The 26,988-nt window shown below is 38.6% G+C and overlaps 2 protein-coding genes across 6 annotated transcripts in view; one reads left to right on the forward strand and one right to left on the reverse strand.

The window, feature by feature from the left end:
- The window catches only part of zgc:158766 (uncharacterized protein LOC100009641 homolog), a 64,783-nt gene extending 54,744 nt beyond the window's left edge, over positions 1-10,039 (forward strand). For 2 of the 4 annotated variants that reach the window (XM_061915797.1, XM_061915796.1), the window contains exons 18-24: positions 2,615-2,785; positions 3,442-3,619; positions 3,718-3,834; positions 5,914-6,192; positions 6,264-6,490; positions 9,339-9,394; positions 9,751-10,039. In XM_061915797.1, coding sequence (XP_061771781.1) covers positions 2,615-2,785; positions 3,442-3,619; positions 3,718-3,834; positions 5,914-6,192; positions 6,264-6,490; positions 9,339-9,383 — 1,017 coding nt within the window. In that variant the 3' untranslated portion in view covers positions 9,384-9,394; positions 9,751-10,039. Of the gene's footprint in view, positions 1-2,614; positions 2,786-3,441; positions 3,620-3,717; positions 3,835-5,913; positions 6,193-6,263; positions 6,491-9,338; positions 9,395-9,750 lie in introns of those variants that run through there. The other 2 variants (XM_061915798.1, XM_061915799.1) reach the window with 2 other exon arrangements.
- Positions 9,895-26,964, reverse strand: si:ch211-269k10.4 (uncharacterized protein LOC100150242 homolog). 2 transcript variants are annotated; one of them, XM_061915803.1, is made up of 6 exons: positions 26,851-26,964; positions 22,822-23,030; positions 13,660-13,779; positions 13,528-13,584; positions 10,500-10,607; positions 9,895-10,412 (listed from the first exon to the last, which is right to left on the reverse strand). In XM_061915803.1, the coding sequence occupies exons 2-6, from the start codon at positions 23,017-23,019 to the stop codon at positions 10,299-10,301; spliced, it is 597 nt and encodes a 198-aa protein (XP_061771787.1). In that variant the 5' UTR covers positions 23,020-23,030; positions 26,851-26,964; the 3' UTR covers positions 9,895-10,298. The 2 variants fall into 2 exon arrangements, with proteins under 2 accessions (XP_061771787.1, XP_061771788.1); XM_061915804.1 differs by lacking the exon at positions 9,895-10,412 and having other exon boundaries at positions 10,531-10,607; positions 13,528-13,571.
- Positions 26,965-26,988: the final 24 nt, after the last annotated feature.

Raw genomic sequence — 26,988 nt, forward strand, 5'->3', positions numbered from 1 at the left:
GTTAATCGGTATAAACAACATGTGCGCAGCCATTTTGGAAGCGTGTGTTAAAGGTTACCTGACAACATGAACAGCTAAGTTGTTCTGAGATTTTCCCAGGGACACACATAAGGGGCTGAAAGGACGTCAGGTGTGCGCTGAATTTAGGTCAGGCACATTCTTCCTAGACCAGCCAGGTAGGCCGGCGTAAGGGGACACTATTTCCAATTTTTTAGATGAATACATAAATACATACATACATACAGTGGGGCAAAAAAGTATTTAGTCAGCCACCGATTGTGCAGGTGCCCCCCCCACTTAAAATTATGACAGATGTCTGTAATTTTCATTATAGGTACACTTCAACTGTGAGAGACAGAATGTGAAATCAAATCCAGGAATTCAAATTGTAGGAATTTTAAAGAATTTATTTGTAAATTATGGTGGAAAATACGTATTTGGTCACTTCAAACAAGGAAGATCTCTATCTCTCACAGACCTGTAACTTCTTCTTTAATAAGCGCTTCTGTCCTCCACTCGTTACCTGTATTAATGGAACCTGCCTGAACCCGTTGTCTGTATAAAAGACACCTGTCCACAGCCTCAAACAGTCAGACTCCAAACTCCACTATGGCCAAGACCAAAGAGCTGTCGAAGGACACCAGGAAAATAATTGTAGACCTGCACCAGACTGGGAAGTGTGAATCTACAATAGGCAAGCAGCTTGGTGTGAAAAAATCAACTGTGGGAGCAATTATCGGAAAATGGAAAACATACAAGACCACTGATAATCTCCCTCGATCTGGGGCTCCACGCAAGATCTCATCTCGTGGGGTCAAAATGATCATGAGAACGGTGAGCAAAAATCCCAAAACCACACGAGGGGACCTGATGAATGACCTGCAGAGAGCTGGGACCAAAGTAACAAACGTTACCATCAGTAACACACTACGCCGACAGGGAATTAAATCCTGCAGTGCCAGACGTGTCCCCCTGCTTAAGCCAGTGCATGTCCAGGCCCATCTGAAGTTTGCCAGAGAGCACATGGATGATGCAGCAGAGGATTGGGAGAATGTCATGTGGTCAGATGAAACCAAAATAGAACTTTTTGCTATAAACTCAACTCGTCGTGTTTCGAGGAAGAATAATACTGAGTTGCATCCCAAGAACACCATGCCTACTGTGAAGCATGGGGGTGGAAACATCATGCTTTGGGGCTGTTTTTCTGCTAAGGGGACAGGACGATTGATCCGTGTTAAGGAAAAAATGAATGGGGCCATGTATCGTGAGATTTTGAGCCAAAACCTCCTTCCATCAGTGAGAGCTTTGAATGGTTGACCAAATACTTATTTTCCACCATAATTTACAAATAAATTATTTAAAATTCCTACAATGTGAATTCCTGGATTTTTTTTTTCACGTTCTGTCTCTCACAGTTGAAGTGTACGTATGATGAAAATTACAGACCTTTGTCATCATTTTAAGTGGGAGAACTTGCACAATCGGTGGCTGACTAAATACTTTTTTGCCCCACAGTATATATACTGTATATGTATGTGCTTTGGAGCACCTGCCTCAAAAGAAAATATGTTTTGCCTTGGTGCCCTTCCAACTTGCCTTGGCACCCTAAAATATGAGCCCTCCTTTAAGGCAACCCTTGTCTTGACCTTAAAAAGTTCAAGTTTGAGGCCTGTTATAGCCATGATTGACAGTTTGATGCACAAAAGACATATGGTTTTGTCAGAGACCATCCATTCATCCATTTCCTACCGCTTGTCCCTTTTGGGGTCGCGGGGGGTTCGCTTGAGCCCATCTCAGCTGCATTCAGGTGCAAGGCGGGTTACACCCTGGACAAGTCGCCAACTCATCGCAGGGCTGTCAGAGACCAGTAAAATTCAATGATATGGACAAAGTTCTTAATCAGTCATGGCTGGACAACACCTTTAAGACGTGTTGAAGATTTGTTTGCTTTAAGTTTGGGGTAAACCACCATGACTGTGCCAAGATTTGAGCCAGGCCCAAAAAAGGGGGCACCATCTCTAAAAGTTAATCAATTTTCACTTTTAGTAGGTGGTGTGGATCGTTTGGCAGAGTGGCTGTGCAATCAACTTGAGGGTTCTGGGTTTCATCCCCGCTTCCATCATCCTCGTCACTGCCGTTGTGTCCTTGGGCTAGACACCTTACACAACTGCTCCCAGTGCCAGCTACACTGGTTTAAATGTAGCTTAAATGTGTACTTCACTATGTAAAGCGCTTTGTGTCTGTAGAGAAAAGCGCTGTATAAATATAACTCACGAGAGGGTGTATTACCCAAGTCTCCCAATATTTTTTTCCATATAGAAATTATTTTTGTAGTGGAATGGCCCTAGTGTGTGAATGTAAGTGTGAATGTTGTCTGTCTATCTGTGTTGGTCCTGCGATGAGGTGGCGACTTGTCCAGGGTGTACGCCGCCTTCCACCCGATTGTAGCTGAGATAGGCACCAGCGCCCCCCGTGACCCCAAAAGGGAATAAGCGGTAGAAAATGGATGGATGATGGATGTCATCTTGTTGCACATGCACTAGTGAGGTCAGTGTCCCAGCAGCGCTGCCATTGTTGTGAATGACGTACGTGAACTGGAGTGTTTCCTGTCCAGGTGAACCTAAAGGAACAGGGTCAACTCCGCTGCCAGGATGAGTTCATTGTCTGGTGCGGACGAAGGAAATACCTCCGCCACGTCTTCTTGTTTGAAGACCTCATCCTTTTCAGCAAGACCAAAAAGATCGAAGGAGGATATGACATTTACATCTACAAGCAATCGTACAAAGTAAGTAGTCCATTTTCTGGAGCTTTGCATGTATCGAGGGATGATTCACTTTTGAATCGATATGGTACCAATTCACTGTACTTGGGAATTGATAACAGTACAAATTACAGGTGCTTTTGTGTGTCTTCAAATGTGTTAATAAATGTAAATTGTTTAATCATAACATGTCTGTTTTTTAATTAGTTTGACACTGAGCTGATAACTGCGCTTTACAGTTGTTGTATTTTCTTTTTTTTACTTCTGCGTCTAATTTACAAGTACTTTATTGTATAATAAACTTTGTATGCAGTTGCAATTCTGAGACATTAGGTGACAGTAGTGTATCGACTAAGTTGTATTGCAGTAGCCAGAAGTAGTCTTTGAATGAGCTAGTCTCTTCTTTTGTTAAGCCCTACAAAGTGTTTATACTTTAATTACTCCTAAGTATTGTACTTATTACACACCAGCTGTTTGAATTTTGTAGTTGTTATTGCCAAATTTAGAATTGAAATCACCTCGTAAAATTGCCAATGCTAATGAGTAGCATAAATATGTAAAAATTCAATTTAATTTAGCATCAAGCAAGACCATTTTGAAAAATGGAGCCTTACTGCACCTTTGTTTTGTTTTGTTTTGTTGGCATGGAAATAGTATAATGTACTTTTTTTGTTATTTAGACTGCAGAGATTGGTATGACTGAAAATGTTGGTGACAGCGGACTGCGCTTTGAGATCTGGTTCCGGCGGAGGAAGTCCCAGGACACGTTCATCCTGCAAGCCGGCTCTGTGGAGGCGAAAGCTGTGTGGACATCCATCATAGGGAAGATCCTGTGGAGACAGGCGCTCAGGAACAGAGGTGTGTTTTCTTTAGCAACAATCCAGGAATTGCATGCAAGTTTTAAACATGTCCTCAGAGTAGAGTGCATCTTTAAAGGATATTATCACGTTTTGCAGAGTTGCGCATGCAGGAGATGGTGTCCATGGGCATTGGAAGCAAGCCTTTCATGGACATCAAACCCAGCGATGCAGCCATCAATGACAGAGCTATCGACTATATCATGAAGGGGTCTGGTGAGAGTTTCCTATTTTCCTCCCCCATCATTCCCTTTTGCATTTGACTGGAATTAAAAACAATTGTGTAAAGGCAACACTTTTGATACAGACCTTGTATTACTCTGCAAAAACTGAAATTCAAGCAATATTAGATAACTGGAGAACTTGTTCTCTTAGTTAATCAACAATAAACAAATACTGTATAACAATGTATCACAACAAGATTTAAAATAAAATAAAGACAAGTAAAAAATGTTCGATCTGATACTTATACTACCCTTGGTATTGACACTGAAGATATTCGGTTTTATCTGCCCACCGCACTTTAACTTTCCCAGAACCAACGTCATCTGCAGTGGACATTTGTTTTTGGTCTATTTCCTTTGTCAGAGACACACAATTTGGGAATAAATCGCCCTGTTAGGCAAAACAAAAATGTCTCTGCAGAGGACACTGGTTTTCAGGAGGATGTGTGTTGCTCAACTTTCCAGGTCATGTGTGTGGGTGTGCGTGTGTGGGTGAGTGGGTACCTGCATGCGTGCTCGGAAGAAAAGTTTTTTTCTAGGAAAATAAAGACTATAATACAAAAGACCTGATCCACCGAAGGTTTGCATGTACTAAAACACATGCTAACATGATAGCGCACGCGAAGATGATCTACTAAAATTTTGCGCAGAGGATTGTGTCTCTTAAATTAACAAAATAGAGAACACAATCCATTTAGCGTGTTTATCTTTATGAATATATGGATTATATGTTGATTATTAGAGAGCCTACTATACTGGAAGGAGGAGACGCAAGTATAATCATTTAGCGCTCGCAATGTGATTTATTAAGACTGAAACTACGTTATGTCTATGTTAAGCACGTTTGAAATGCACGTACAAACTGGCACAGCCTTGTGGTTAGAGTGTCCGCCCTGAGACTGGAAGGTTGTGAGTTCAATTCCCTGCCGAGTCATACCAAAGACTATAAATAAATGGGACCCATTTCCTCCCTTCTCTGCACTCAGCATCAAGGGTTGGAATTAGGGGTTGAATCACCAAATGATTCCTGAGCGTGGCACACGCTGCTGCTCACTGCTCCACTCACCTCCCAAAGGGCGTACATGGGGATGGGTCAAATGCAGAGGACACATTCAACACACTGAGTGTGTGTGTGTTGACGATCATTGAGACTTTAACGTTAAAGTTACACACAAATCACCTATATAAAAAAAACTTACTTTTGCATTTCTGGATCACACCAGCCTCTCCCATAGCCCTCCTTCGGCATGCTAAAACTAGGTTCTGTTGTCTAGATCCGTGGTCCCCAACCACCGGGCCGCGGTACCGGGCCGTGGCCCGATTGGTACCGGGCCGTGGCCCGATTGGTACCGGGCCGCAGAATAATTTTTTATTCAGTTTTATTTAAAAAAAAAAAAAAATAATAATAATATATATATATTTTTTTTATTTTATTTTATTTTTTTTATTTTTATTAAATCAACATAAAAAACACAATATACACTTACAATCAGTGCACCAACCACAAAAAACTCTCTTTTTCATGACAAAAACGTCCCTTTTTCATGACAAATAAAAAATAAAAATAAAAAAAAAGGTCCACCCCCCCGGGCCGCGGGACAAATTATTAAGCATTGACTGGTCCGCGGATACAAAAAGGTTGGGGACCACTGGTCTAGATGGCACTCCTACATTATATGGTGCAGAAAAGGTGTCGTGTGCTGCATATTCCACAACATAACAAAATAACACAGGTTGGAGCATTAAAGTGAGTGTCTCCTTGGGCACAGCTTGTGGTACTGTACATGCAAAATCCTCATTTAAATAGAGCGGTCGGCACAACTCTTGTTATAATTTGTATAAACAGTCTTACCACAACACGCACACTCAGTACACACAATTATATAATTTGCACACGCTGTTTCGCACTTGTTATTTGGATCTTACTTTATACTGTATTATGATACCACATTTTTACACATAGCTTTATATGTGCTATTTAAGTGTATTCTTCTTCTGAAAAATCTAAAAAAAAGGGTTAATTTGAAGGCTTGTCACCCCTCACACTTTTGTCTCTGTGTGTGGACAACAGAGTGCAGGACGAGAGCATCCATCGCCGTGCCCTCCTATGAATACTCGGCTTCCATCAAGAGACCTCACTCCACCATCTCCAACAGCAGCACCTCCTCCTCCAGCAGCCAGTCGTCCTCCTCCCTGCTGGGGTCGCTCAACCTCCACCTGTACTCGTCCCCCTCTCACCCACTTGCTCACCCTTATCCGCTGGTCGCCGTCCCCTCCTTCGCCCAGTGGCCTTACGACTGTATCGAGGAAGACGAGCTGGAGCAAGACTCCAGTAGCCAGCCCTCCATGAGTAAGTGAGCACACTAACTACGACACAATAATAAAAACTTTCTTCTTTGACATGTTGTCATTGCATGCCAGTAACGGAGAGTTCTGAGACGTCGTCGCAGTGCACCTCCAACGACAGCGTGACCGGCCTCAGCACCCTCACCCTACCTGGCCCCCCCGACATGGACTCATTCAACAACAATGAGGATGAATCCCCCTCCTTCCTGTGCTCTTCCACTCCTCCGTCTACAATGGAGTCCTCCTCCATCTTCCCCAAAAGTGAAGAACTCCAACAGCAAGGCAACAAGTTCATCACAGCAGTGAGTCTTTAAGCTCATACTAATTATTTTGTCACACATGCTCTTATTTTGACATGCGCTGCAACTATTTATATTTTTTTTACTACATACATATAGTATCAGTCCGATACTAGCCAAATTCACTTGTATCAGATTGAAATCAGTAGATCTATAATGATGCATTATCCGTATTGGGCATAAAAAAAGTGGCACTGACCCATCCCTACTACATACTATGTATTTTTTTATTTATGAGATCAAAATATTTACTGTTAATCTGAGTCAGGGTGTCACATTTTTACTAATAAATAGTCGTTTTTTTTATTAATAGTTGAAATAGGTAATAAAATATGGAAATTGATCATACATTTAAAATAAATAATTAAGATTTTTTTTTAGATGTATAATTATTTTCATTGTATCTGAACATTTAATTTGTTATTTTATAAAATCCTGATCTGCTCTATATTTATTAGAATTTGGCACCAAAAAAGGCATGCCTAAAAACTCTGCCTATTTAATGAAATTAAAGATTTTATTATGTTGCAGTATAATACAAGCCATTTCAATTTTATTTTGCCCATAAATAAAAGGATTATAAATTCAAAAATCACAATCCATTACTTAAAAAAAAGGTTAAAAAATGTCTTAAAAATTAATTTTTATTTTGCTAACACATTAGAGAATGTAAATAAATAAGAGGACAATGACTAAAGAATCACAAGCTATTACTTAAAAAAAAAGGTAATATATAAATTGTTCATGAAAAATATGTGTTTTTCATTAAATAAATAATTGGTGTGTATGTATGTATGTATGTATATATATATATATATATATATATATATATATATATATATATATATATATATATATATATATATATATACACACACACACACACACACACACACACACATATATAAAACCAAATAGTAGCCCGGGCATTTATTTCACAAAATCATTTTTGGAGACGGGTGTTTAAAAGAAGCAGGCGGTTATTTGCACAAGGCTTTTATTTATTTTTGCACCAGCCTGCACCAGGCCATTATTTGGTTACAATGGTTACTGTCCAGTATTTTTTTTTCGTATAAAAATGTTTAAATGTAAAAGCTATTGTAAACATACGGACAAAAAAACAAGACTATCAAAAGACAAGAGATCAACAAGGCCTCAACATGGCAGTAGTGCAACAATTGTCAAATAGAATACCAATACTGAAAACAAATTTTTAAATAAAGCAGCCTACCGGGAAAAATAAAATTATGGTACCAAGTACTGAAGTATAAAACCCACCATCAAAACAGAACAATAATAGTGTCACTTAAATAAAATAAAGCCTGCAGTATTCCAAGTTTTAAATAAAGCAGCATACAGGAAAAATAAAATGATGGTACCAAGTACTCCATAAAACCATCAAAACAATAATACTGCAGCAAACGCAACCCCAAATGCAACTCAAACCCACTCATCATCCTCCTCCTCCTCCCCTTCTTCCTCTTCCTCTTTCTCTCCCTCCTCTCCCTCACCCACCTCATCATCATCCTCCTCTTCAATCACAAGTTCATTGGGATGCTCTGCATAGCCTTTACATCACGGACAGCACCTTTAAACCCAATGTAAGGCTTCAGCTTTGTCCCGTCTGCTTCGCTGCAAGAGCCACCGTGACGCGTGCCTTCTCGTGGCCGGTGGTTTTGAGGCAGATGGAGCGGGCGCCCCTCTCATTGACCGTTCTAAAAGCAACCATGTCAAACCAGACGGCTGTTTCATCCATGGCGATGATATTCTTGGGCTGGATTTTCTTTGCCTCTATCTGTTTAGTAGAGAAAACGAGGAAGTTGACAATCTTCTCGACGGGAGCGTCCTTCTGTGCAACAGTTGTTCTCCTCCTGAGGGTAAAGTTGTTCCGACGCAGCAATCGATTAAGCCAGCCACTCGCTGCACCAAACACCACCCCGGTGTCTCTTGTGTCACTCGCAGTGGCATACAACTCCTTGGACTTAATGCGGATCATTTTGCGCGACACACGGTGGTTCAGTCCACGAACGGGGTGTGTCCACTGACACAAATTAGCATCAAGCTCGTCGCTCACTTTCTTCCTACCTCAGCCAGATAAGTGAGCCCGTTGTCCATCGATTGCCGACTGAGATAGTAGTTCTCCCTTTTTTTGTTTCCATTCGCGTACACGTTAAACTGCCTGGCCGCTGCCAGACCAGAATTCTGCTCCGCATACTCCACAACCGCTAGCTTGAACTTTAAGTCATATTTTCTGTTCTTCTTACCCCTTAAAGTATTCCCGTCCATCAGTTATACATATATATATATATATATATATATCCATCCATCCATTTCCTACCGCTTATTCCCTTTGGGGTTGCGGGGGGCGCTGGTGCCTATCTCAGCTACAATTGGGCGGAAGGCGGAGTACACCCTGGACAAGTCGCCACTTCATCGCAGGGCAAACACAGATATATATATATATATATATATATATATATATATATATATATATATATATGTATGTGTATATATATATATATATATATATGTATGTGTGTATATATATATATATATATATATGTATATATATACAATTGTAAAAAAAAATGTTTAGAATAACAAAGTTTGTATCATTTATTTGCAACATTATATTGAATTGATAACAAGATGCTTGTCTCTTCCTTTTTTGGCTTTTTGGCTGGGAAAGCTCACATGGTTCTTCTGCCTTATATGACTGCATTTCTACTCGCGTTAAAGTTACCAAATCTGGTTTTGCCCTGTCGCGTATGTTAAGGAAGAGTAATAGAGTGGAATAACAATCATCCAGACGTCTATAGCTAAATAGTATTTTTGGTTTTGTTTTTACCAGAGCAAGACCTCTCATATAGCTGTAGGTCTTTCTACAGTGGTGTGACAGATAGCTCAGTAAGTAGCCATCAGCGTCACCATCGAGAACAACATTTTTAACCACACGTGGCCTCATTACTAATACGTGTCGTTTCTGCTGCATGGCGGTGATACCTCGATGCTTCTGCTTTTTCTGTCTTGATGCAGTTTGGGATCATTTTGTGTGTGTGAGTGTGCGCGCGCGTGCATGTGTGTGTGTGTGAATATGAGTACCATGCATGCTCCTGCACATTGTTTTTTTTTTCAAATGCCCTCAAGGATTTGCTTGTTTTTTGGTTTTGTTTGTTCAGCCATGATAAATCTTAAATGGAAATTTGCATGCATTTGCACTCAAGTCAGGTAGTATCTGTCTAATGTTTTATTTTTCTTCTCAGCTGTGAAGTTCTCAACTTGACCTGCGACATCTGAGCACTAAAGACTCAAAATGGAAAAAGAAATGGACATGATTGTAAAAAACCATGATGGTACTCATGTGGTTTCCTTCATAAAAAAACTATTGAAATGAGTCTGTGTCTATATTGTAGATGTTTTTTTATTGTTATTATGATAAGTATTGTATAATTTACAAAGCACAGACTAGCTGACAGATCTTTCTCTACTGTCATATTATTACTTTTGTGTGCTGTTCAGCCTTGTACAGATTATTAAAAAGTTTGTATCAAATATGCATTGTAGTTTTTTTTATTTAGCTGGGAGATGATCATATTGCGTACTGTCAAGAGCTGTACAGCAGATACACAGTGAGCGCTCTGATAACCACAAGAGTTTCGCAAAGACAAAGCTACATAGGTTCACCACAGGTTTTTCTTTTTTTTGTATTTCCACCAAACATCCAGATAAAATCTAATTAAAAAAAGACCCAAAAAATAGCAGTCCTTAAAATACAAAGACAGGGTTCATTGAATATAAGACTCACATGGATTCATTTATTTTGTATTAATGTCAACTGAGCGCGTTTCTCTTTGGAGATCCAGAAGCAGAGATCAACAGAGACCAAAATCTGAAGTCCCAACATGCAAAGTTCCAGAACCTCCATCTTTGAAGAATTATAAAATAAAATGTCAAATATAATAATAATAATAACAATAACAATTTAATGTCGGAAATAGTTTTTTTTAAATACCTTCAAATATTGTGCTTTGGCTTCATTCCATCCAGTCAGATCAGTGATGATCATAGAAACAGCCACGAATGCAACAACAACACCACCTCTGTTGATTATAAGGGACACCTGAAAGAAACATTGTGCATTAATTAGTGCACATCAGCAGCTGTTGTATTATATATTCATAAGGGACAGTACTGTAGAAATGAAGCTTGAAAATGCTTTACAGTAGTAAGTGTACAGCTTATACCAGGGGTTCCCCAACTACGGCCCGCGGGCCGGATCCGGCCCACCAGCGTCCAAAATCCGGCCCGCGGGAAGTCCCAAGTTTAAAAAAATACAAACAATTATTTTTAACTATTTTTAAAATCTGTCCTTCCTAATCCATTTTCTACTGCTTGTTACTCTGTGTCTCCTAGCCGCCCAGGCAAATCATATTGTCTAAAAATGCATTTTTCCTTCGATGGAGTGTGCACTTGATGTCATGTTTTCAGTCAATTATTGCGCGAGGTATATATATGTCCATCCATCCATCCATCCATCCATCCATTTTTTACCGCTTAGGGTCGCGGGGGTTACTGGAGCCTATCTCAACTGCATTCGTGTATGTATGTATGTGTACAAAATATATATATATATATATATATATATATATATACATATATATATATATATATATATATATATAGACAGACAGACAGACAGACAGACAGACAGACAGACAGACAGACAGGCAGGCAGGCAGGCAGGCAGGCAGGCAGACAGACAGACAGACAGACAGACAGACAGATAGATAGATAGCTGGAAAATTGTGTTAGATGTAAATATAAACGGAATACAATAATTTGCAAATCATTTTCAACCCATATTGAGTTGAATATGCTACAAAGACAACATATTTGATGTTCAAACTGATAAACACTTTTTTTTTTTTGCAAATAATCATTAACTTTAGAATTTGATGCCAGCAACACGTGACAAAGAAGTTGGGAAAGGTGGCAATAAATACTGATAAAGTTATGGAATTCTCATCAAACACTTATTTGGAACATTCACAGGTGTGCAGGTTAATTGGTGCCAGGTGGGTGCCATGATTGTGTATAAAAGCAGCTTCCAGAAAATGCTAAGTCATTCACAAACAAGGTTTGGGAAACGGTCACCACTTCGTGAACAAATGCGTGAGCAAATTGTCAAACAGTTTAAAAACAAAATTTCTCAACAGGCTATTCCAAGGAATATAGGAATTTCACCATCTACGGTCCGTAATACCATCAAAACGTTCAGAGAATCTGGAGAAATCACAGCACGTAAGCGATGATATAACGGACCTTCGTTCCCTCAGGCGGTACTGCATCAAAAAGCGACATCAGTGTGTAAAGGATATCACCACATGGGCTCAGGAACACTTCAGAAAACCACCGTCAGTAACCACAGTAAGTGCAAGTTAAAACTACTATGCAAAGCCAAAGCCATTTATCAACGATACCCAGAAACGCCGCCGGCTTCGCTAAGCCCGAGCTCAGCTAAGATGGACTGATGCAAAGTGGAAAAGTGTTCTGTGGTCTGACAAGTCCACATTTCAAATTGTTTTTTGGAAACGGTGAACGTCGTGTCCTCCGGACCAAAGAGGAAAAGAACCATCAGGACTGTTCTCAGTGCAAAGTTGAAAAGCCAGCATCTGTGATGGTATGGGGATGTATTTGTGGCCAAGGCATGGGTAACTTACACATCTGTGAAGGCACCATTAATGCTGAACGGTACATACAGGTTTTGGAGCTACATATGTTGTCATCCAAGCAACGTCAGCATGACAATGCCAAGTCACTTGTTACAACAGCGTGGCTTCATAGTAAAAGAGTGCGGATACTAGACTGGCTTACCTGTAGTCGTGACCTGTCTCCCATTGAGAATGTGTGGCGCATTATGAAGCATAAAATACTACAACGGAGACCCCGGACTATTGAACAACTTAAGCTGTACATAAAACAAGAAAGGGAAAGAATTCAACCTGAAAAGCTTCAAAAATGTGTCTCCTCAGTTCCCAAAGGTTTATTGAGTGTTGTTAAAAGAAAAGGTGATGAAACACAGTGGTGAACATGCCCTTTCACAACTACTTTGGCACATGTTGCAGCCATGAAATTCTAAGTTAAAAAAAAAAAATGAAGTTTATGAGTTTGAACATCAAATAACTTGTCTTTGTAGTGCATTCAACTGAATATGGGTTGAAAAGGATTTGCAAGTCATCGTATTACGTTTATATTTACATCTAGCACAATTTCCCAACTCATATGAAAACGGGGTTTGTATATAAATAAATATATATATATATATATATATATATATATATATATATATATATATATATATATATATATATATATATATATATATATATATATATATATTTATATATATATATATATATATATATATTTATATATTTATATATATATATATTTATATATTTATATACATATGGATAGCCCGGCCAAATTATTTTAACCCAATGCGGCCCCCGAGTCAATAAGTTTGGGGACCACTGGCTTATACACAAGATATCCGCAGGGTCTTAAAAAGTCAAAAAAAAAAAAGTCTAAAATCCAATAATTTGAATTTAAGGCCTTAAAATGTCTGAAATTCTTGTAAAATCTCATAAAAGGTTTTTAAATATGATTTGAAAGGTCTTGAAAACCTACTGACGTTACTTTTATTCAAAATATGCATAAACTTCAGTCTCGCTTTGAAATGTTTAGATTTTTGCGGATGCTAAAACTTAACCTCGGATTTGACTTTGTTGTTGTATTTTTTGTCCATGTGGACGTGTAATGTTCTTGAATTATTTTTAAGATGGTCTTGAAAAAGTCTTAAAATGTCTTAAATTTGACATGTTGAAACCTGCAGAGACCATGATACATTTAATATACACACAAAATGACTGGAATATAAAGCTGTACACTGACTACTCTTAAGTTTAACCAACATTTTATATAATATGTTCTCTTGAGACTTGACATTTGATCATATCCTTGAAACAAATCTTACGTACTTGAAGCAATGCTTGTTCTTTCTGCAGCATGGCGGAAACAACGCCTGCAATGATATACTGATAACCAAGACAAGTTCATATTAAGGAGAAATTAAGAAAAGGAACACAATGCAAATAAAACATAATTCTTACAAGCGTTCCAGTCAAGTGCGCAACTCTAAAGAGTGTAAATAGAGATGTTGCCATGTCCAGGTTTACAGCAAGAATGACACCCAATCCAACACTGAGGATCCCACTGACTATCTGGAGGGACTGAAAGGATACATGTGAGATTAATATCTATATGGAAAATATTGTGCACACAGCTGATTGAAATAATAAAACATAGCAATCAATACATTATAGTATTCACAATAATGAAGAATGTGTCTTGTGTTGATTGAGGTAATGCAACGTTACAACATGTAATATATACAAGTAGGTCAGTCCGAAAACAATGTCAACTTTTGTGTTACACCGCTAAAACAGTTTTTGTACCATTTTAAACGACGACCACAAACACCTTCTTCCTTTCCTGTTGCTGCTTTTAACATACCGCGGACCTCCTCTTTTTACTGCACCGTAAAACACTCGTGTTGTATCACAAATCAGCTAAAATGTCTATTTAAAAAATATATATATCCACCTGTAACCTGAGGACGAGAAAATTAGCTTTGTTATGTTAGGTTGATTGGCAACACTAAATTGGCCCTAGTGTGTGAATGTGAGTGTGAATGTTGTCTGTCTACCTGTGTTGGCCCTGTGAGGAGGTGGCCACTTGTCCAGGGTGTACCCCGCCTTCCGCCTGATTGTAGCTAAGATAGGCGCCAGCGCCCCCCGTGACCCCAAAAAGGAATAAGCGGTAGAAAATGGATGGATGGATGTTAAAACATACGGGCTTCACGGTGGAAGAGGGGTTAGTGCGTCTGCCTCACAATACGAAGGTCCTGAGTAGTGTGGGGTTCAATCCCGGGCTCGGGATCTTTCTGTGTGGAGTTTGCATGTTCTCCCCGTGACTGCGTGGGTTCCCACTGGGTACTCCGGCTTCCTCCCACTTCCAAAGACATGCACCTGGAGATAAGTTGATTGGCTACACTAAATTGGCCCTAGTGTGTGAATGTGAGTGTGAATGTTGTCTGTCTATCTGTGTTGGCCCTGCGATGAGGTGGCGACTTGTCCAGGGTGTACGCCGCCTTCCGCCTGATTGTATCTGAGATAGGCACCAGCGCCCCCTGCGACCCCGAAGGGAATAAACGGTAGAAAATGGATGGATGGATGTTAAAATACAAAGGTCCATTGCAGAGGATGCTGGTTCTCAGGAAGATATGTGTGTCTGGTCAGTAGGACTACAAGTCCAAGAATGCACTGTACTGCTAATTAGAGGTTAACACAACATGTAGCCACATGTTGTGTTAACCTCTAATTAGCAGTACAGTGCAGATATATTTTGTCCTTCATGTGTTGCTCGTTTGAAACAAAGCAGTATTTCTATGACAAATAATCAATTAAAATGAGCACAGTTTTCCAGGTATATTTCTGATCATAATGATGCCAAAACGCAAGCTACTAGAACTGGACAGTGGACAAGAAATATTAGCTTCGAGTCAAAAAATGATGTTTGTTTCAAACAGGAAGTACAGTGGCCTTAAAGGTACAAAAATTATTTAGAACTAAAATGTGTGTTAAAATAATTTTCATTATCAAGAGGTTTTTTTTACATCTTGTTTTATCTATCCATCCATTTTTGTCTTCGTTTATGTTGCTTTTAGTCAATTTTATTCTGTAAGTCCCAGAATGCACTGTGATAGCTGTGTACAGGACTGTGTAGAAGTACAGTCGTTACAATTTAAAAAGACAACAACAATTTACACAAGTTACGTTAAAAATACAGTCACGATATATAGGAATTCACCGTATGTTGACGTTGAATCTGTTAATTTTACAGTTGCTAACTGTTTTTGCTTACGGTAAATTACGATGAGAAAAACTGATATTTTTGTTTACCTGTTCACAATAAAAACTGTAACATTTACAGTAAAATACTGGCAGCTGGGGTTATCATTTTAGTGTAGCCAATCGGCCTATGTCCACATGCTTGCTTTGGAGGTGGGAGCAAGCCGGAGTACCTGGAGAGAACCCACACAGTCACCGGGAGAACATGCAAACTCCACACAGAAAGACCCCTAACTCAGGAATCGAACCCAAGACCTTCTCAATGTGAGGCACGAGCACTAACCACTGCTTTACCGTACTGCCCTGTCACTTATTCAGCAAAATGCCTGTGTTTCTGAGACATTGGTGATTTTAACTCAAAAAAATATTTGTACAACCTTTCACTGGACAACTCTCAACATGGTCTTCCGCAACATGCTCCTTCTCGTGAACTATTCAAAATGAGCCTTAAATGCCACGTATCTGTTAAATAGCTGCTTGCAACCAGTTCCGACACACTTAAACACACAGCATGGTTCATTTCGATGCAGTTTGCAATGAAGCAGATAGACATACCCCCTCAATGTCTGAAACCACTTGCCACAAAAATACAAGGAAACCTGCGGTTAGCCAAAAGTTAACTAGGCTAATGCTTTAACACAAACCCCTATAACAATTAAGGTATGCTGTAAATTTAAATGTACAATCTGCAAAATCTTTAATTTAGACATAATGATGCCGTAAATTTTTGAGTATTTGTATGCTGGTGGGGCAGCACGGTGACAGACGAAGGTCCTGAGTAGTCCTGGGTTCAATCCCGGGCTCGGTATCTTTCTATGTGGAGTTTGCATGTTCTCCCCGTGACTGCGTGGGTTCCCCCCGGGTACTCTGGTTTCCTCTCACCTCCAAAAACATGCACCTGGGGATAGGTTGATTGGCAACACTAAATTGGCCCTAGTGTGTGAATGTGAGTGTGAATGTTGTCTGTCTATCTGTGTTGGCCCTGCGATGAGATGGCGACTTGTCCAGGGTGTACCCCGCCTTCCGCCCGATTGTAGCTGATAGGCACCAGCGCTACAATTTCAACACGCCTGACAAATGTATATTTGTGATCCAAATGATGCCATAATGCAATCTACTAAGAACGTTAACTTAGCCCTCAACATTCTATGTATCTCAAATAGGAAGTACAGTGGCCTTCAAGGAATAAAAGTTATTTGGCAATTTAATGTGTTTTAAAATAGTGACTGTCATTACGAAAACATTATATTTTATCTATCCGGCCCCTGAAAGGGACAAGCGTTATGAAATGGATGGATGCCATCGAGCTCAGTTTATGTTACGGCTGGTCATTTATAATCCTACAAGACCCAGAATGCATTGCAACAGCTAGTGTCCGACACGACTGTGGCTGGTGTGTACAGTGTAGCTGCTCTACTATGGCGTCACATTAGTGCCAAAAATCCAAGCGCATAAAAACTGTTATCGTGCGCTAATTCTCCACTTCGTGCGTGCGTGCGTCGCCCTTTTGCGCGCGTGTGGTGCCTTTGTGCGTGCACACCGTCTTTGTTTTGGCCCTTTGGGGGCGGGTATGCTTGGACGGCCTCTCCTTTTTGATTGGTCAGGCGAAAAATGCTCAAGGCCAATCAGAAGTATAGCAGGGCGGGTCATCGTCAATATGTATCAAGATGATACAGCGCCTGTCGACAAGCTAATTCTAAAAAGTCCAAGTTTAGTGGAGTTGTGGAAAATGCCAATTGAATTTTATCTAAAAGTCTTTGAAGAAGGTAATGTCTCATCTGTTGAGAGAACCTCACATAGTTAATTAAGTGTTAAGATCTTTTTCATACACATACAACCGGTCGACAGATGTCAGTCAATGATGGAAATTATATTTTCAAATATGTTTTCTTTCCTCACTTGTCTGTTTTAAAAACTATTTTTATTTATTTAATATTTGTATATGTAAATATTTAATATATGCCACAATGGGGGACTATTAGTTTTCTTTCCTTTATCTACTTTAAGTTTACACCAGAGTCTACCCGAACCCACTTTTCTATGCGTACTTCATATCAGGACCACATGATTAGCATATGGGCCTAGTTATTGATGTTATGATTGCAATTACTATTTTAATAGAATAATGAATTACAGGTTAACACTACAATTAATTAATATGGTTTTAATATTACTATAAAAAGTATTTAGGTTTCTGCAAACAACTCAAACTATGAACAGTTAGATATCAGCCCAGATCAGTATAGATGGCAGTTAAAAATATGTTTTTAAAAAAACAAAAACAAAAAAAAGCTAGCTCCATACATCAGGCAAATTAAATCTGAGAGATAATAGTGTAAGATTTACTTGTTCAGCCATGATATCCCCATGAAAACGGTATTTCCTTTCTTTTTAATCCCAGGGAACTGCCATGGACCTTTCATCGTAGATATGAATACCGATCATTTTATTGATGTCAATGGTACATGTACTATTTAAATATACATATACATACAACACTCTGACATTTATAACATATCGAACCGTTTGGAAATGTGTTGAAGTGGAGAATTGGCGAGCGATAACAAGTTTTATGCACTTAGATATTTGGCACTAATGTGACGCCATACTCGACTAGCATTACAGTCATTCATTGTCGCTCATGTAGCTCGTTTGAAGCCAAATTATATGTGTAACCCTGGTTAAAATCTGCAAGTATACACGGCGTCTTCCTCATTCGGAGTGTGGGGAAGTGTGTGTCCACTTATCAACTGGCAGAAACTACTGGTCTGGTAGGAAGGCTGTAACACACTCCATCAACGTTGTGGGTTCAATACAACCTTTCAACAAACCCTCATGGGTCGTTGCATCAGTTCTGGGACTTTGTATATTTTCTCTTGTGCGACACAAACGTTTTGTTGTTCAATTCCAATTGAACCAATCATTTTTGAAGTGCACTTATCAGCCAATCTCTAACTGCAGTTGTAAAAATGTTGGTGGTTTTCTATTTTTTCCCTGTATTGCTGTAGTAAATATTTTGTTCAACACTCTTTACAATACATGGTGCCGGCGTTATGCCAAAATGTGAATGCCTGCCAAAAATGTATTTCAAGTAATATTTTGATTCTGACAGATCTCATTTCTGCATATTTTACTAGAATACCCTTATGAGAATTAGATATATCAAAATTAAGTACCTATTGTACTGTTTACTACTATTTTTCTGAAATTTGTAGGTATATTCTTGCTGTTGTTTACATTTTCATAATGTATATTGTAGTTTTGTAGAGAAATGCTTTGAAATGTTGTTATTATTATTATTATTATTATTATTATTATTATTATTATTATTATTATTACTATCCATCCATCCATCCATCCATCCATCTTTGTCCACTTATCCGAGGTCGGGTCGCAGGGGCAGCAGCCTAAGCAGGGAAGCCTAGACTTTCCTCTCCCCAGCCACTTCGTCCAGCTCTTCCTGGGGGATCCTGAAGTGTTCCCAGGCCAGCCGGGAGACATAGTCTTCCCAAAGTGTCCTGGGTCTTCCCCGTGGCCTCCTACCGGTTGGACGTGCGGGTGGCATCCTGAGCAGATGCCCTAACCACCTCATCTGGCTCCTTTTGATGTGGAGGAGCAGCGGCTTTACTTTGAGTTCCTCCCAGATGACAGCGCTTCTCACCCTATCTCTAAGGGAAAGGCCCGCCACCCGGCGGAGGAAACTAATTTCGGCCGCTTGTACCTGTGATCTTGTCTTTCGGTCATAACTCAAAGCTCATGACCATAGGTGAGGATTGGAACATACAACAAACACTGTTCCATATGAGTTGGGAAATTGTGTTAGATGTAAATATAAACGGAATACTATGATTTGCAAATCATTTTCAACCCGTATTCAGTTGAATATGCTACAAAGACAACATATTTGATGTTCAAACTGATAAACACTTTTTTTTTTTGCAAATAATCATTAATGTTAGAATTTGATGCCAGCAACACGTGACAAAGAAGTTGGGAAAGGTGGCAATAAATACTGATAAAGTTGAGGAATTCTCATCAAACACTTATTTGGAACATCCCACAGGTGTGCAGGCTAATTGGGAACAGGTGGGTGCCATGATTGGGTATAAAAGCAGCTTCCATGAAATGCTAAGTAATTCACAAACAAGGATGGGGCGAGGGTCACCAATTTGTAAGCAAATTGTCGAACAGTTTTAGAACAACATTTCTCAACGAGCTATTGCAAGGAATTTTGGGATTTTACCATCTACGGTCTGTAAAATCATCAAAAGGTTCAGAGAATCTGGAGAAATCACTGCACGTAAGCGGTGATATTAACGGACCTTTGAACCCTCAGGCGGTACTGCATCAAAAACCGACATCAGTGTGTAAAGGATATCACCACACGGGCTCAGGAACACTTCATAAAACCACTGTCAGTCACTACAGTTGGTCGCTACATCTTTTAGTGCAAGTTAAAACTCTACTATGCAAAGCCAAACCCATTTATCAACAATATCCTGTAACGCCGCTGGCTTAGCTGGCCCAAGCTCACCAAAGATGGACTGATGCAAAGTGGAAAAGTGTTCTGTGGTCTGACGAGTCCACATTTCAAATTATATTTGAAACCGTGGACGTGGTGTCCTCTGGAACAAAGAGGAAAATAACCATCCGGATTGTTATAGGCGCAAAGTTCAAAAGCCAGCATCTGTGATGGTATGGGGGTGTATTAGTGCCCAAGGCATGGGTAACTTACACATCTGTGAAGGCACCATTAATGCTGAATGGTCCATACAGGTTTTGGAGCAACATATGTTGTCATCCAAGCAACGTTGCTTATTTCAGCAAAACAATGCCAAGCCACGTGTTACAACAGCGTGTTTTCGTAGTAAAAGAGTGCGGGTACTTTCCTGGCCCGCCTGCAGTCCAGACCTATCTCCCATCGAAAATGTGTGGCGCATTATGAAGCATAAAATACAACAGCAGAGACCCCGGACTGTTGAACAACACTAAAGCTCTACACAAAACAAAAATGAGAAAGAATTCCACTTTCAAAGCTTCAACAATTAGTTTCCTCAGTTCCCAAACGTTTATTGAGTGTTGTTAAAAGAAAAGGTGATGTAACACAATGGTGAACATACCCTTTCCCAACTACTTTGGCACGTGTTGCAGCCATGAAATTCTAAGTTAATTTTTAGTTGCAAAAAAAAAAAAAAAGTTTATGAGTTCGAACATCAAATATCTTGTCTTTGTAGTGCATTCAACTGAATATGGGTTAAAAAGGTTTTGCAAATCATTGTATTCCGTCTATATTTATAGCTAATACAATTTCCCAACTCATATGGAAACGGGGTTTGTAGATCGACCGGTTAATTGAGAGCTTTGCCTTCCGGCTCAGCTCCTTCTTCACCACAATGGATCGATACATATTATTATTATTATTATCTGGAATCAATTTTTGGCAGCAGCAAAGTGGCCATTTGGGTAGTTTTTAGCTCTGAAAAGGGTATTTCAACAAGTAACAGTCCAGTAGGTACTTGATTTTAAAATATGTAATGCCCCTTAAGGGTATTCTAGTAGACTATGCAGAGATACATTAAGATGTGCCAATGTCAAAATATAACTTGAAATCAATTTTTGGCAGCAGCAAAGTGGTCGTTTGGGTAGATTTTAGCTTTGTAAAGGGTATTTCAACAAGTAAAGTGATTTTGATATATGTAATGTTCATGAGGGTATTCTAGTAAAATATGCGTGTGTAAATATTAAAATAGTACGTTGAATCACTTTTTGTCAGGCAATATTACATTTAATGAAATGTTACATAAATGAACACATCCAAACACTTTATACATATTTATTATGTGCAGCAAGAAATAACAGTTACATTGTATGTTTCTTCCAAACAAGAAAGAGGTTTTATCACATCAACATCAGACTAACAACAGTCCTTTAAATCTCATTAATACCACAGAAAAGGCAAAGTGTCATTTTGTTAATTGTAATATTGCCTGACAAAAACAGATTCAACGTAATATTTTGATATTTACACATCCCATATTTACACACACATATTTTACTAGAATACCCTTATGAGAATTACATACATCAAAATCAAGTACCTACTGTACTGTTTACTTGTTGAAATACCCTTTACAAAGCTAAAATCTACCCAAACAACGACTTTGCTGCTGCCAAAAATAAATGTCAAGTAATATGTTTACATTGACACATCTTATCTCTGCATATTCGACTAGAATTATATAGGCATTACGTATATCAAAAGTACCTCTTTGAGTGTTTACTTGTTGAAATACCCTTTTTAGAGCTAAGAACTACCAAAATGGCCACTTCACTGCTGCCAAAAATGTATTCCAGATAATAATAACAAAATGTCAAAGCATTTCTCTAAAAAACAATACTATACATTTTGAAAATGTAAGCGATAGCAAGAATATACCATAAAATTAAGTAATAAAAAGTACAATAGGTACTTAATTTTGATATATGTAATTATCATAAGGGTATTCTAGTAGAATATGTAGAGATGTACTTTATTTTGATATATGTAATTATCATAAGGGTATTCTAGTAGAATATGCAGAAATGAGATCTGTCTGTATTAAAATATTACTTGAAAACTATTTGGGCAGGCATTCATATTTTGGCACAACAACAGCCCCAAACTTAATTTTCTGTTTCTGTGTAATTATTACCGACCACCAGCTCCTGCATTCAAATTTACATCTTCTGTTCCCCACTGGCCCGTGTTTTTGTCCTTATGAGTTTCATACCCTAGTCTCTTATTTTATCCTATCCTATTAGTGCTAATACCACACTGATATATATTAACACATCCCAAATACCCGCTACATCTGACAAATAATCAATGCTGTGGCGTTCAAATATTCAACACGTCTGTTCCATGTATATTTGTGATCCAGATGATGCCAAAATGCAAGCTAGTTGGTTATAGCTTTTTTTAAAGTCTATCTTGTGTCAACAGGAAATGCGGTGGCGTTGAAGGGACAAAAGGGATTTGGCAGTAGAATTAGTGCATGTAGCTCACAATACGGAGGTCCTTGGTTTAATCCTGGGCTCGGGATTTCTCTGAGTGGCCTTAGAGTGTGAATGTTGTGTGTCTATCTGTGTCGGCCCTGCGATGAGGTGGCGACTTGTCCGAATGCAGCTGAGATAGGCTCCAGCATCCCTCGCGACCCCAATAGGGACAATCGTTAGAAAATGGAAGGATGTGTGTTGACATACATAGCGGTTTCAGAATTAAAGCTTTGTGATTAATTATTTAGGATTCTTATTTCATTATTAGGAATTTTTGTTTTTAATCTGTCTGTCTGTCTGTCTGTCTGTCTGTATCTACACTCTTACAGCCAACACCGCAGTGTTTTTCCGCAGCAGGCTGTCCATTGGCCCCATGTCTTCCTCCAGGACATGATGTGAAGCTTGATATGTTGTCAGCATGGACACTTTCTGACTGTTTCCTTTGCACATCCCCTCATCTGTCCTCAGGTTCTTCCCAGCTGTCCTTGCCTCTTGGATGTCCATGTCAAAATCTGCACAAGCCATGCTGCACTCAACTGCAAGCACACGGTATCGATGACATGTAATATGTTTTTAATTATATTCTTTGTTATATCAAACAACTTTTATTTGTGAATTAATTTAACTACACAGTTACACAAATTGCTTATTTTACATGCAACTAAAATGAACTTAACCAGCATGACTATTGTTTGTAGGTTCAGTTATGTTTGTATTCAATTCTTAATTGTTAGATTACATCAGCGTTTCTCAAAGTGGTGGGGAATAGAGACATGACAGGTGGGGCGCGAAAAAGGGGAGGAGATTCCACTTAAATTTTTTATTTTCTTTTTTTTTATTGTTAGATTTTTTTTTTTTACAACCCTGTTTTCTATACAAACTTTAAATCATTTTGGAATTCTGTCTGTGAAATCCGCTATATAAATTAATGTAAATTACTTATTTTTCCTGTAGGCTTTAAATTTCTAGGTAGGAGCGAAATTTTGACAGACGCAACAGTAACTAATGAGGGCGGAGCTACACGGAACAAACTTTCACGCGGATGGGTAGCAGGCTAATGTGTGGACCACAATTACACAAAATGGATAAATTGGCTTCATATAGAGTTGCATACAGAATTGCTCAATGCAAAAAAGCACACACAATTGCTGAGCAGCTTATTCTCCCCGCTGCAATAGACATGGTGTCAGTCATGCTTGACGGGACAAGCGCAGCAAAATTAAAAGCTGTCCCACTGTCAAGCGACACAGTTGCGAGACATTGCAAGTGATCTTGAGGAACAACTCGGAGACCAGAGGTCGGCAACCGGCGGCTCCGGAGCTGCATGCGACTCTTTGATCACTCTGATGCGGCTCAGCTTGTCACGGCCAGCTCAGCTTGTCATCCTGCTTGTCAAACCTCGGGACGCGCCCACGGCCGCGCGCGTCTCCGTCCTGCAGCAGCTGGCGGCTGCTGCTGCAGGACAAAGTCATGTGGGTGTCCAAGTTAAAGCGCCTGACAGCGGACCTTGAAGATGTTTCACGCCAGAAGGCCGTTCTTGCTCAGAATCACAAATAGTGTGATATTGAAAACCTCCCCAAGCCAGACAAACTGGTGTTCGAAACTTGTAACGCTATCCCCAACTTTTATGTGAACATGAAAAAGTATGCACTTGGAGTCCTGTCCACCTTTGGATCCACACATGTATGTGAGCAGGTGTTCTCCAACATGAACTTCATTAAAAACAGCCATCGCACACGCCTCACAGATGAGAGTTTACAATCCTGTTTAAAGATAAAGGTGACGTCATACAGCCCGGATGTGGAGACGCTGTGCTCTGCGGTCCAGGAGCAGAAATCACATTGACCACATATGATAAATATTTTAATTTCCTATAATTTTGCATATATTCACATTTCTAATTGTTCAGTGAACAATTTTATTATTAAGGTTGGCAGCTGCAGCTGACTTCACGGCGCCAGTAAAAGGATGACAGCACAGAGAGAGAGGATGGCATTTTTGGTTGTCTGCCAGTGAATAATTTAAGTTCGGCGTTTTGTTTTTTCATTACTACAAGGAGGACTTAAATAGACATTAAGTATTTTACCTAACCTTCAACCCGACCTCTTTTTCGGAGTTAAAAACGTTTTGTTGCATGCAGAAATTTTATTTAATTTTTTCTGCAGTCGTTCGTTGATTTCATAAACGTAACCCATCATAGTTTGTTTATACATAGCACAAAGCAAAAAGAAAACTTTATATGCAGTGTTATTTGATTTTTTATTTATTTTTTTTATTTTATTTGATTTTATATTTTAATTGTTTTGTCCTGTCCAGCTTCTCATGCAAATCATATAGTTGATGTAGATGCCCATATCAGTTGTTCACATTTACTTTACAGAAGAGAAGTGTAGGATACTTCTCTTGTTGCCTTATTTAAATTTGACTTTATTAAATTTATTTATATTATCATTTTGTGCAGCCGGGCTGGAGCAGCAAGGGATAGAAAGAGAAAAAAAGGAAGACAGAGAGGGAAATTTTGGGGATCAGAGGGGGATTAGACAGTGTTATTTCATTTTAAATTTCAAAAGAATTTTGTGGCTCCCATTGTTTTCTTTAATTTGTGAAACGGGTCAAAATGGCTCTTTGAGTGGTAAAGGTTGCCGACCCCTGTCGTAGACAAATTAAAATAAAGTAGTTTTGCTTTACAAGTGGACGAAGCTACTGACAGCAATAAAGACTGCCTGTTCGTCGCATACGTCCGCTTTGTGAATGGCAAATCACTGTGCGAGGATTTACTGTTTTGCAAATACATCAAAAACAGAGCCACTGCTGATGAGCTGTTCAAGATAATGGACAGTTTCCTCAAAGAACACGACCTTAAATGGGAAAACTGTGTGGGCTTTTGCTCTGATGGCGCACAGACCATGGCAGGGTCTAGAAACGGGCAGCAGACTCTAATAAAGAGGGTTGCGCCAAATGCGCATTGGACACACTGCGTCATTCACCTGGAAGCACTCGCGTCAAGGCAGCTCAGCCCCGGACTCAATGAGGTGGCACTTTTAATTTATTTATTATTGAACTTGACGCAAGTTATTTGACTTATTATTGAACTTGATGCAAGTTGTAACACTTTTATTTGATTTATTATTGAACTTGTGCACGTTATAACACTTTTGTTTTATTTATTATTGAACTTGATGCATGTTATTTTATTTATTATTGAACTTGATGCAAGTTATACCACAGCTGCACAGTTATTTTATTTATTATTGAACTTGATATTATTTTATGTTATTGAGTTTGAATGTATACAACTTGATGTTACTTGATGTTCAATAAATTTGAAAATGTTAAGCTTGGCATTAGCGATCTGTTGGGGCGATGGGGGCAGGTGGGGCTTGAAAACTCCCCCTTGTCCAAAGTGGGGGATGACAAAAAAAGTTTGAGAACCACTGGATTACATCAACTAACTTGTATTTGTAAATTAAATAAACCCAGCAATTAGACCAAATGAAATATTTTGTGTGTGCCTAAAATGAAATTAATATTTACCCACTTTGAGATTAGATTATTTGCCTAATTCAGTTATTTATTGTGAGATTATCGTTAGAAACGTTATTTTTAATGAATTACTTTTTCTGTCATAGATTGTGTGGCTAAAATAAAATTGTATTTAATGTGTTGTTAGATTCTATAATATTCTGTATTTAAAATTTAATTGAAAAAACTTTTTTGGGTTTCATATGATTACTTGATTTTTATTTTATTTTAATATAATAAAATTTTAATCAAAATACTTATATTTACCCAACATTTCTATTATTGTTGATTAGCTATGTGTTTCAATTCAACTCTTTGTTTGATTAAATTAAATATTCAAAATTCAAATTTCATTCATTATGTTAAAATGAATAATTAATCTGTGACTAAACTATTATTGATTATTTACCTGTGTTCCACTTTTTAAAATAACAAGAATTTCTTAATAAATAGTTTTTTGTTACATTATATAAACTATTTCATATTAGATGAACTGTACTATTTATATGTCAATTGCAATTAAATATAATAGATTGGAAAAAAAAGTAATTAGTAAAGTAAGAAAATTAAATACATCATTTGTGACTAAAAGTGACTTGATTTTATTGTACTTGGGACAAAATACATTTGTGTGGAATCAGTCGAGAAGATAATATTAATGTATATTCATATCTATATATTTATTACTTGAGTATATATATATTTCTTCTAGGTGCAGATTGTATTCATTACGTTGAAGTAGAGTGTACAAATATCCAAAACACCAAGATACATTTCATTTTCGCCATAGCGTTGGACAACAGAACACTAAACAACAAAGCTGTTGTTACTTACGTTATTGTGCTTGACCAGAATGTGCTCCTCTCTTCAAGGTGAAAAAAGAGAATAACTTCTCCTTTTTAACCTTTTCATCACGTCTTGTGTGCGACACAAAGACACAAGAGGGAGGAGAACATGTGAATGCAAATTTAG

The sequence above is a fragment of the Nerophis ophidion genome, linkage group LG11 (genome assembly GCF_033978795.1).
Source record: "Nerophis ophidion isolate RoL-2023_Sa linkage group LG11, RoL_Noph_v1.0, whole genome shotgun sequence".
NCBI lineage: Eukaryota > Metazoa > Chordata > Actinopteri > Syngnathiformes > Syngnathidae > Nerophis > Nerophis ophidion.